Source organism: Gobio gobio (genome assembly GCF_949357685.1).
Source record: "Gobio gobio genome assembly, chromosome: 7".
NCBI classification, from domain to species: Eukaryota; Metazoa; Chordata; class Actinopteri; order Cypriniformes; family Gobionidae; genus Gobio; species Gobio gobio.
The window spans coordinates 50,502,442-50,515,119 of record NC_137103.1 but is presented as its reverse complement, the minus strand read 5'-3'; the positions used below and the strand labels follow the sequence as shown (position 1 = coordinate 50,515,119).

Genomic DNA, 12,678 nt, shown 5'->3' with positions numbered 1-12,678 from the left:
TGAAATTAAAATAATATTTAACAATATTACTGTTTTTATAGTTTTTTTAAGAGACAGGTAGTGTGCCAAACTTGTTTAATAACATATTCAGGTTAAAAGTTTATGTTTAACAAGCCATGGGTCACTGGGGTCTAAACAAAGCGAGTCTCTTTTCTGTCATATATTAACCTTTAATCTTCTCCAATGCCACCTGTCTGTGCTTATACTAACGCGATTTAATTAACATGTCCCTACAGTAAGGCTGTCACCATTCTGACCTCTAAAGCTGCTCTAGAACATTCCAGAATAGCATAAACCACATGAAAGCAGTGGCTTCACATAACGCTCCATGAATTCAGTGTATCTTAGGTACTTGGCTTTAATATTCACATTCCGTTGAGGTACTTCCCTGGTTTTGGGATGTGGCCAAATTTGTTTCAATCAAAATGTTACAATTGTTCTGTATGACCAGAGAAGCGGTCATACAAAGTCACCAAATCTGATTTTAAACATACAACAAGCACACAACTCCTCACCTGCGGCCCAGTCTACAGCAATGCCCCGTATACCATTACGTCCGATTCCAGAGGTGACGATGCTGCGGAATCCAGAGCCGTCCGGTTTGATCCTGCGGATTCCGTTCTGAGACGCCACGGTGCTGCTGAAGTCACACCAGTAAATGAAACCGGAAGGCATGTGGACATCTACGTGAAGAGCATTGCGGCCTACGGGACACATATGCATAACATTTATACAGTAGTGCAACATTCTTTTTTTTCTTCGTTGTACCCTTTCTCATTACACAATATTCACAATATATTTGTAAAATTATGCTAGCAATATAAAATAAAGCAACAATGTGAATAAGTATGATTTTTATTTTTTGTTGATTTTAAATATGATTATTAATACGGTCTCTGACTACAACTTAAGTAACACAAATGAGTCCACTTCAATTAATCGATTCAACACTGATTCAACAAATCATTTGGGACTTATCACTCAAAAATGTCTTTGTATGCCATTTTTTATAAATATATAATAAAATATTTTAGTGAATAAAAATGTATTTATGTTATATTCATTCACATAAATTAAAAATATTATAAATATATTCAATATTCATTTAGGGAAAAACAGTGTAGACCACATGCATTTATAAAACTAGATTTTTTTACTGTACTTTAATTCATGAATTATACTTTTTTGAACATTTTGAATCTAATTGGCTTCAATGGCAAAACATAAATATTAATATTAATTCATATGAATATTAAATAATTAAATAAATAATTAAATAATACAACTAATTTGGAAATACTTTTTATATCATTATAATAGTTATAATTATGTTATATTTGCTCATATAAATGAAAAACGTATAATATTCGTCCTAATATTATATTATTCATTTTAATCATATGAATATGAATCAATAGATATGCATGTATGTATGTATAGTATATATATAATTTGTAAATCATTTTTAAATATAAAAGACTTTTATATAAAAGTAAAAAAAAATACAAAATATAAAATATTTAATACTGTTTAATAGTTTGAATAATACTAAATATTTACTAAGTATATTGCAATTATATAACATATTATTATTATATTATATTCATTAAATATTTTAAATAATCTTTTTTTTTTTTAATTTATGTGTACCACCCAGCCCTACTGATCCCCACCTCTGCCTGCCACAGGCACCATGGACTCCGAGTGATCCGCTCCCTCCAGACTGAAGCCCTTGATGGCAGTGAGCATAGAGATCACCACGTAGGATTGGTAGGGGGAACAGGTCCTGTTATCAGCGTTGAGTTTGAACCCAGTCGCACAGGCGCAGCTGAACAGGCCATTGGGACGTGGTAGACACAACTGCTCACATATCCCCACATTATTACTGCAACCGTTAGACGAGCCTGCTGAGGCTATAGGGAGACAGACAGAGAGACAAACGTAGACCAGATAAAGAGAATGAGAGGGAGATAGTTAATACTTTTACAAGAAAACCGCAAAGAGGTAATCGTTTGAGTACATGATACTGACTCATATCTGTCTATTCTGGTAATGTATACACATTTCTGGTGCATCTCAGTCTGTAGTGATACTGATATATTGCTGCTTTGCTATCACTTCCACCGCTTACTGGAAGGACTTATACAATAGACAGCGTTCACAGCCCCAGAGAATGAACATGTGCACTGAACACCGAACAAAGGGACACTGATTCTTCTCCGTATAAAGCTGAGTGTCCCCCTGAGGCAGGGGGGAACTAATTGGTAAACTGATATCCCATTGAAAGTCATTCATCCCTCTCTGGTAATTGCTGCATGGGCATCAAGGTTACGATGACTTCCAGAAAAGACCACCATTAGTCAACCGTGGAACGAGTCAGAGATAAACGCTCAAAAATGACACTGTGAGATGCCTACATAGGCAGCATTTTGAGGTTCTAATGGACAGGGTAAATTAAAAAAACTAATTGATATCACCATTCTTTCCCCAATTTATTAATCAGAGTGCATTAGGATAATTGTCTGGAATTACACGTTTTCTGAAATGTTATGTTTAACTCTGCAAATTAGGCATTATCTAATTAATTAAGCACTAATTTGCATAAATCTACCCAACAGAAATCTGAACACTGGATTAAGTCGGGTTCAAATTTCTTGTAATGACATATTAGAGCAAAATGTTTATCAAATACATTTTCACCATATCTTAGAAATAAGGGGTTATATAAATCAGGTGAATGCGGTATAAACATACCCCTCAGTAAAAGCCTTTGGAATATAGATAAGAGTAACAATAAGACTTTGCTGTATGTATGTGCTACTACTCATTTTAAGAAAACGGCCTTTGAAGATATGTACTGTAATTTAAATCTAGAGATGCAAATAAATAACCAAATGTACATTTTGGATGTTTTCTTTCCTCTAGTCTAAATGAAGACAAAATAGCCCCAAACAAGTGCAAGAAAAAAAAAAACAGTGGTTCTGCCTGTAGTGTCTTTTCTTGATGTAATTAAAAATGGGACTATTTTACCCAGTATTTGTGTGTGATGTGTATTTTTATGTATATTAGAGTTTATGTTATTAGCTTAGCAGCATGCAAACATAAAAATCCATTCAAATTAGGGAGGTGACGGTGAGGAAATTTCCCCACCGGTTAATTGATGTGTGACAACACCGGTAATACCGGTATCACCGGCGGAGGCTTTTAAATCACTAATTCTATCTAACCGAAAGTAACATGCACACGACCGCTCTGAACTGAAAACGCGCCAGTGCGCGCACACCGTGAATGACAGCTCGTCTGTAAATGCGCGCTCTGTGAGGCCATGGGTGCGTCTCAATCAGTTCCCTAGTTCAGTAGTCAGGGCACTGATCAAGCATTGAATGAATAACAGTTCGTCCGTAAAGCCTTGTTTATACTCGGTGCGCGCGGCAAAAATAAATGCGCGCAGTCAGCGTATCGCGGAGGCTCGCACTGCGGAGCCAGGCGAAAGTAAACAATGCGCGCTCTGTGCGGCCGTGCACATTTTACTTTCGGTTTGAATTAGCGCCAGTTCGGCTGCGGGTTGCTTGAATTGTGGGTTCATTAGCCTATTATTTTTAATGAAAAACACAACAACAAAACAAATGACTAACTCCCTTAAATAGGCGCTTTTACGTTTCGCTTTGAAACCAGATCTTCCGCGATCATCTCCGTCAGCTCCTCACTCTTAAAGCTGATGAATGACTCCTGCCGAGACTCACGGTCGGATCCTGCTTTATTAAGCAGATACATTCAGTTTTTATTTGTATTGTCTGTTCTCTAACTGAACTAAATTATTTTATTACTATAAAAAAATCAAAAAGACGGTGGGCGGTGCCACGGTGGGCAAGTGATGTAACCGGTGTTGAGTCTGGACACCGGTAACACCGGCAACACCGACTATCGTAGCAAGCCTAATTCAAATCAATTTTGTCTATGTACTATGTCTATGTAAAGAGAGTTACAAACAGTTTTTCATCCAAATTCGGTTAGTATACTGGTTTAGAAGGCAACCTACGTATGTAGTAGACAGCAAAGCAGCTCACTAGGTTTTGGAACAATGTTTAAAAAAAAAAATTACATATTATTTTTTTATACTCACAGTCTCTATGGTGTACTTTGAGTACTCTAAGTCCAGCGACATTATCCCGCATTACGACCCGGTTGAGTCCTGTGGCTTTGTCGACACGCTCAATCACCTCAAAGTCTCGATCTGTGAAATAAAGGTAGGAGTCGTGTACGGCCACACCCCATGGATGGGATAATCCATTCACCATAGTGATGCGGTTTGATCCATCGGGGTCACCGCGCTCGATCTGAAACATTGAAGAAACAGTTGTAGAAGGTTGATGCAAATCCATACATACATATTTTTCTTCATGACAATTTTTGTGTATGGCTTCTTTTGATTTAAACAGATTATGTGTTTTGTTAACACAGTAACAAAAAACACAAACTCGCATAAAAAGCCAAGAGTCAAAGTGCCCAACTAAAGAACCTCATCACCATAATGGACCAAATATTTTCAATAGAACCAACATCTAAACCTCTGTTAATTCTCAATAAGAGCTTCTATAGACGTCTTTCAGGGTTGGAGCCAAACTCTGCAGGACAGCGACTCACTAGGACCGAACTTGCCTGCCAATGGTTTAATTGACCTATCGGTAAGCCCCTCCCCTCGAACGCAGATGAGCCAATAGCAGTTGAGTATCAGTTGCACTGGGACCGGAACTCTGACATCTTTAGGTGTCAGCGCCATAGAGAAACATTGGAAAATCCGAAGCTCTCATCAATTTGATGGTGTTTATGCAACAAAAATGCTAAAATGTCATGCCTGAGGTACTGTAACACTGATTCCAGGGATCCTTAGAGGATTTTCTGTTTGTCATACTCTCATTAAGTTATGATTAAAGTCCCTGCTAACATACAAACTGAAATAGCTAACTGTTCTCACGTCATGTAACACTGTAACTTAGGTCAAAAACACGAAGGTCTACATTTCAGTGCCTCTCCTTCTTAAACTGGTTATATGTAAATTTATTTAATTTTAGATATGTTTAAGGTCTATATTATCTATCCTAATAAGGAGGACTCATATTTTGATGGGTATTATAGTTTACGGGTAGTGAAAGGAAGAGCTTGCATGCAGTTTATCGGAGTTGTTTTGCAGATACAACGTTGACCAGTTATTAACTGCACCCTCGAAAAGGCATACGGTCTGTGTATATGTTTGTTTACTGTTATTTGTATGAGTGTTTTTGTGTAATTTGCTGTGTATGGTAATGATAATGCAACGGAGAGAGATAGTTTGTGAATGAGACGTTAATGCGCACTTCTTATGCTTTGTTTGTTCAGCTCTTACAATGATTTTTTGGAGTGAAAAAGGACATAATAAACTTGATAAACCATCAGTAAAGTCTGGCCATCATTCGGACGGGATATACGCTACATTCTGTGTCCAAAGACATCTTGGGATAAGGTTTTCACACTGACAGCTGTCATTGTAAGATATAGCAACGTTTGTTTGTCCGAGTTAGCAACAGTAACTAAGGGGGGCGGGGCTTACCGACAGGTCAATTGTACCATAAGGACCAATTGAGTTCCTTTAAAAGGTACAGTTATACGTTTTGTTCCCCAAGGAACAAAATTGTACCTCCGCTGTACCTTTTTTCTGAGAGTGTAAGATAGTACTTAATTAAATTAGTCAAAAGTGGGCAGTACAGACATTTATAATGTTATAAAAGATTTCTATTTTAAAAAAATGCTGTTCTTTCTAACTTTCCATTCATCAAGGGATACTGAAAAAAAAAGCACAATATTAATGTTTTTACTGTATTTTTAATCAAATAAATGCAGACTTATTGAGCAAACTTTTGAACGGTAGTGTATTTGATATATACTCTAATATTAATCTATCCAACTAGCTACAAATCTAAAGCATGCAACTACATTAATATTTCTGATTGCATCAACCAAACGTGTGGGGCGTACCACGCCAGTTCCTGTAACGGCCCAGTACAGCTTGTTCTCTTTGATGTCTATCGTTATGAACTCCACATGTTCTAGATTATGGGTGAAGAGGATGGCCGGGTTGGAGCCGTCCATATCTGCCGATGCCACCTTGGCCGGGATACCGCTCTCTGTTCCCTGATCTGTCCAGTACATCTTTCTAAAACAGATATGAAACATCACTAAACAGAAACACATCCTGTACGTCCAATACCTACAGCAAATACAGAAATGTATACTGTATGTATATTCTAAGGACTGATCATGACTGTGTGCATGTTGACCGTTGTTTATTGTGCTCAGTCAGTTCAGATGACATTAAATCAGACCGAGCTTGTTGAATTTGCGGATCAGAGTTAATGCCAAAGTTCTGCTTATCTGGGCTTACCCACGTGCCGGGTCCACCGCAATGCCAGCGGGAGCTCCTGCGCCAGTGGGTGAGCCGTTGTTAGTGATGAGAGTTTTTCTGTACTGAATTTCTCCTTTTAGCCTCAGAACCTGAAACATAACAGAACCAGTGCAATTGATAAATTATCAATACCAATTTCAATACAGTAGCAAAGTGAATATGCTGTTTAACACGCTCTATTGTTAATTTTTTTTAAATATATTTTAAATGTTAATTTTTTTTAAATAAAAAATAAATGATTAAAAAATAAGAATATAAGAACAAAATGTTGAATGAATGAATGAATAAATAAATAAATAAATTCTAAATTTAATAAATATTTCCTCAGGTTGTTCAAGTAATAATAAAATAAAGAACAAAGAAACAAATTGCAAGCAATTCAACAACGAGCCATTTTTCACCTGTCTAGTAGCAGTATCAAGTATTTAAGTAAACATTCAGAAATATATAATTCATATACAATACATAATCATATATAATTTTGTTACGCCTGTTTACTGGCCTCCTGACTGTGTTTACAGTTATACCTCCTCAAATATGGGTATTATATTATTTATTTTTGTATCAAAAACAAAGTTTGTTATTGAAAACAACATTTTGAACTTGGCTCTACTTGCAGCTATTATTATTAAATACTATTAATGTATTTATCATTATTTTAAATTATTTAAATACAATTGTAGCATTTATTATTTTATTTATATATATTTTTTAATTTGTTTTTATTTTTATATTTTAATCTTTGTTTGTTAAAGCTTTAGTCATTTTGTTAGGTGCTTTTGTCTTTTGTTGTTGTTGTTGTTGTTTTTATATTTCTATTTAGCTTTAATTTAGTTTTATTTCAGTTTTAGTGTTAGCAATGTTAGTACTTAAACTTACTTATTTCAGTTAGTTGCCAAGGTGAAGTTTTTCATCTAATATTTATATTTTATTTCAATTAATGCTAATTATTTGTAATAGTTTTAGTTAATGATAACAAAGCTTGAAGCACATAGATCTACTGGTTAGAAGACTTAAACTAGCTTTCAACATTGATAAAACTGGTGTAGTCAAACTATTCTAACCCTCAGCCCTGACAAGAACAAACTATGATGCTTGAGGCTTGCCAACCTCAATAGACTGTGATGAAGGGTTAGAGTAGTACAAATTCTGAGCCATCCAGTCCAGAGCCAGTCCAACCGGAGAACCCAAGATGGCTGCTGGTGCAAACTCACTTCTGTTGGTTCCATCTGACTTTACCCGATGAATCTCCCCCTGTGCAAGACAAAAACCTAATTTCAGAATTCAATACACCTGTTAACTAGTTAAAATTAAGGATGAAACTTGATTTAATCATCTGAGATAAGGTAGGAAATGTTTATATGCTTTACCGGATGTTCCACCCAATAGATCATCTGCTCAGCATCATCAAAGTCAACATCATATCCATTCAGCAGCCCGGCGACCGGCACCATGGCGTCATTGCTCTTGTCGTTCGGGTTGAGCGGGATGCCGTAAATGATGCTGTCTCTCACCACAACAAGGAATGGATCCTCAACTGCAAATCATCAGCCATACATTATACGTAATTCACATGCCATTCATAAAAAATCATAATAATGTTTTTCAGCAGTGACACACATTTAAATTTCAACCAATAATGACATGATTTTAATTTTTGAGTCAAGCAAGCTTACAGATGCTTCCCATCCCTTGTGAAAAAGAAGTACACATTAGCATACTTTAAATATATATATATATATATATATATATATATATATATATATATATATATATATATATATATATATATATATATATATATATATATATATATATATATATATATATATATATATATATATATATATATATATATATATATATTATTACATACAGTACATAATATACTTTAAAAGAATATACTGTGCTTAAGTGCAAACTGAATGTAATGTTTTCTGACACTTAATTGCATGTTATGTGCAATTAAATGATACAAGTTTTATTTGATATTACATGCAATAAGTTAAACTTAAGTTGAGTGCTTTTTTGACCCACTTAAATAAATGTTTTATGTATTGTATTGTCTTTAAAATATGGGTAAAGTGTACTGACAAGCATTTATAATAAACTAAAATATACTTTATATATTTAATATAAATAATAGTATTGTCATTGTATTTAAATATATTTCTAATTACACAATTGTAATGATAAAGTTGTGATTTAGTATGTTAAAAAATGTATTAACATGCGCTTTGGCGTCAAAATAAGTGCACTTCTCAGGACAAAACTTGACAAAAATCTAAAAAAATTATGATTTAAAATACCAAGGTAAAACTTGATTTTTTTTACTTAAGTGTGAAGAAACAGTCATGAAAGTGTACTCTCTTTAAATACATGTGGGGCCCTATTTTAACGATCTGAAACGCAAGTGTCAAAGCGCGAACCGCAAGTAACTTTGTGGGCGGGTCTCGGCGCTGTTGCTATTTTCCCGGCGGGATAAATGGCTCTTGCGCCCGGCGCAAATCTAAAATGGGTTGGTCTGAAGTAGCTTCATTATTCATAGGTGTGGTTTGGGCGTAACGTGAATAAACCAATCCGAGCGTCATCCAACATTCCCTTTAAAAGCAGGTGCGCAAGTTCCATTATGGATTGCTATTATTATGGCGTATTTACCAGGCGCACGCCAGGAGCGGTTCACAGCCGAGGAGACTGATGTTCTTGTAAGAGCAGTGAAAGACAGAGAAGTGAAGTTGTAATGTTGTACATTATGGTAAAGGTGATTTCACAGTCTTTTTTTTTTTCAGTCTTTCAGTTTTTTCAGTTTTTCAGTCGATTTTTTTTCCTGGTTCTTGACGGACAAACCAATTTGTCAGATGTCCTTATATACATATATGTCTTGCCACTATTGGGCAAACAGGTCTTATCCTTAATTATTACAATTAGCCTGAATAATTTGTAAGCTAGATTTATGCCTATTTTTTCACATCTTCGTGGCACACCACAATGATTTCCGTCATCTCATGTGTTAATATTTTTTTAGTGTAACAATTTATGATTTGCAAAAATAACTGTTGCATCTGTGTAGATTACATGAGCAAAGTGTATGCGCGTTGTGCACGCTATACATTATGGTCAAGCATGCGCCCTTAAAATAGCATAATGAACAACGCGCAACGCGCCACTGACTTTAGACTAGTTTTTTTCTGGTCAGTGGCGCAATTGTTTAATGGAACAGCAAAATAGCACCAGGGATTGTTTGCGCCGGAACACGCCTCCTTTTTTGCGCTGAACCGCCCAGGGAGCGCAAGTGCATTCACTAGTTTAGCGACGTGCTTCTGTGGAGGGAAAAGCGCGCTTTGCGCGGGTGCAAAATAGGAATGACACATGCGTCGGTGTACAAAGTCAATTGCGCTGGGTGCAAGATAGGGCCCGTGGACTTTTATTTCAGTAATATATACTTTTAAGATTTAAAGTACACTACAAGTGCACATTCAATACACTCACAAGGGATAGCACACATTCCCAGAATTAGGTGTCATCTCATTGCATTTAGTCTTGCAGATATGAGATACTGGTGAAAATGCCTCACAGAGTAAACTATGCCATATCAGCACAGTTGATTGTGAAAAACAGGCCATTCAATCACCGTTTGTCTGGATTAATTGTTAAACTCTCATGGAAGAATGCACTTGACAGCGCTGACAAAGGCTGAAACCCGAGTGAGGTTGAGAGTCTGCCCTAAAGAGAATGTTAAGGGCTTCTTAAGACTAAAGGCCTCTTGCGCGCTTTCATCCGTTACTGTCAGCTGAGCTAAGGCCTTTTATAAGAGTAAATGTTTGCCTCCGCAAAGAAGCTTACTTAGTCAATCGAAAATGGGTTTCTGTTGACAAGTTTTCATTCCCCTGAAATCTATATCCAATTTTAACAGAAGACTGCTTCATTCATTCACTGCGAAGTATATTAAATGGACAGAGGCCAACATTAAAGACATAGACACATGCATTATTCATTAAAAAATAGCCACAAGAAGGAATGAACTGTTAAACCCATTGCACTAATTTATCTTTGTCCATGGCAAATTCATTAAAGTCATCTTAGGCCATGTTCACACTGACCAGATCATTGTCCTGAATTCTGATATGACTGTTCAGACTGAGGTCGCATTGCAAAACACCTGACCTGTATCGGATTTAGTAACACATATGTGACCCTGGACCACAAAACCAGTCATAAGTCACATGGGTATATTTGTGGCAATAGCCAACAATACATTGTATGGGTCAAAATAATTGAATTTTACCATGTTCCATGAAGATGTTTGATTTATTTCCTACCATAAATATATCAAACATGTATTATTAGTAGTAATATGCATTGCTAAGGACTTCATTTAGACAACTTTAAAGGCGATTTTCTCAATATTTAGATTTTTTTGCAAATAGTTGTATCTCTGCCAAATATTGTCCTATCCTAACAAACCATACATCAACGGGAAGCTTCTTTATTCAGCTTTCAGCTGATATATAAATCTCAAAAGTGGCTCAAATCGGAATTGAAAATATCAGATTCCATGTGGTTTGGGCTGTTCACACTGTCATGAGAAAAACAGATCTGAGTCCCGATGTAAGCAAAAAAATAAAATGATTTGGGCCACATTTGCCTGCAGATGGTACAGCTTCACTATTTTAAAAGATCTGAGGTAATTTCCTATAGAGTGCTGCAGTAATGGCCAACTGGCAAGTTAGTATGACACCGGTTTCTTCGAAAAAACCCAATGGTATTTTTCCATTGGCTTTTGGATTATTGAAAAAAAAAAAAAGCTCTGTGACCAAAAATTAGTTAAGGGGCCATATTTACCAAACAGGGCAAATTAGCAAACCTTAGTAAATCACATCCATCCATAAATTTTGCATCTGAAAGGATCTGCATCTGTGTCCACTTTTTTTTATTGCTAATTTTTCACAGAACATATTTCGGCGTTTAACTAAAAGCCCATTAAAAAAACCCATCGATTTTCGGACCGGAAGTGCAAAAATGTTTTTTTTTTTTTTGTTTTTTTTTAAGACTCATTAATGCATTTAATATTTCTTAGTGAATTTTCAGCATGTACATTTTCAGCATTTTTGTACAATTGGTGTTTAAATGCAGCATTGAATTGCATTTCTAATTGGCTATCATTCAATTGTTATTTATTAGCCACGAGTAACTCTGTTCTCAATATATCTGCATTGGCCAATGAAAAACACATATCGATCGATGTATCTCGTACCTCTAGCGCATGTGAACTGGTCAGCGGCGAGAGTCCAGCCAGACGGACAGGCACAGGAGTAGAACCTGGGACCAATCGCTGACAGGAGGCAGATATGGGTGCAAGGGGTTGAATGGGGGTCACAGGGGGTATAACCTGCAGGAAGAAAACATAGAAACTTTGAGGTTAACATGAAATCAGTATTGACCCTATTTGTTTTCTTAATATTCTTCCTCTGTACGATTCATTGGTGCATGTTATTCTGATGAAAAAAAACCTACATCATATAACTTGCTTCGCCTCTGAACCTTTGTGAAAAAGAAGCACACTTTAGAATACTTTAAAAAAGTGCTTATGAAATAATAATATCCTTTAAAAGAATATACTTTTGAAATACATATTTTCAGACTTAAATGCATGCTAATTGCTATTAAATAAAATGTATTATAGTTTAGATTTAAATAAAATGCAATTTAGCTGAATTTTAAAGTGCATTTTTGATCCACATAAATACATCTTTCTATGTAATTTAATAACTACTTTTATTTTCTCTGAAATAGAGTTAAAGCGTACTGCCGAATGTACTGACAAGCATTTAGTTAACTAAAATGTACTTGTCATTACTATTAAACTTATACATCATGTATAAAACTATTAAAGATATTTGCTCTGTTTTTGAAGTCCATAAAAAGTGCATCTGTCCATCAAATAACATGCTCCATGCAGCTCTGTGGTGTTAATAAAGGCCTTCTGAAGTGAATCAATGTGTTTGTGTAAGAAAAATATCCATATTTAAAACTTTATCAAGTAAACTTTCGGCCGACCAAAAACAGAGCAACTATTAATCCAATTCTAATGCTTGGATTAGCCAGGACTTTTTAAATATAACTCCGATTGTATTCGTCTGAAAGAAGAATGTCATATACACCTAGGATGACTTGAGTAAATCATGGGCTAATTTTCATTTTTGGGTGAACTATCCCTTTCATTGTATAATTACACTGTA

The 12,678-nt window shown here is 35.5% G+C and overlaps 1 protein-coding gene across 1 annotated transcript in view; it reads right to left on the bottom strand.

The window, feature by feature from the left end:
• Positions 1-12,678, bottom strand: part of lrp2a (low density lipoprotein receptor-related protein 2a) — a gene marked incomplete at its 5' end in the record, with an annotated part of 148,918 nt that overhangs the window by 68,413 nt on the left and 67,827 nt on the right. Inside the window, 8 exons of the mRNA XM_079821156.1 lie at positions 516-704; positions 1,674-1,913; positions 4,124-4,337; positions 6,013-6,190; positions 6,419-6,528; positions 7,550-7,693; positions 7,810-7,976; positions 11,694-11,828. Of these exons, the coding sequence (XP_079677282.1) occupies positions 516-704; positions 1,674-1,913; positions 4,124-4,337; positions 6,013-6,190; positions 6,419-6,528; positions 7,550-7,693; positions 7,810-7,976; positions 11,694-11,828 (1,377 nt within the window). The remainder of the gene's footprint in view (positions 1-515; positions 705-1,673; positions 1,914-4,123; positions 4,338-6,012; positions 6,191-6,418; positions 6,529-7,549; positions 7,694-7,809; positions 7,977-11,693; positions 11,829-12,678) is intronic.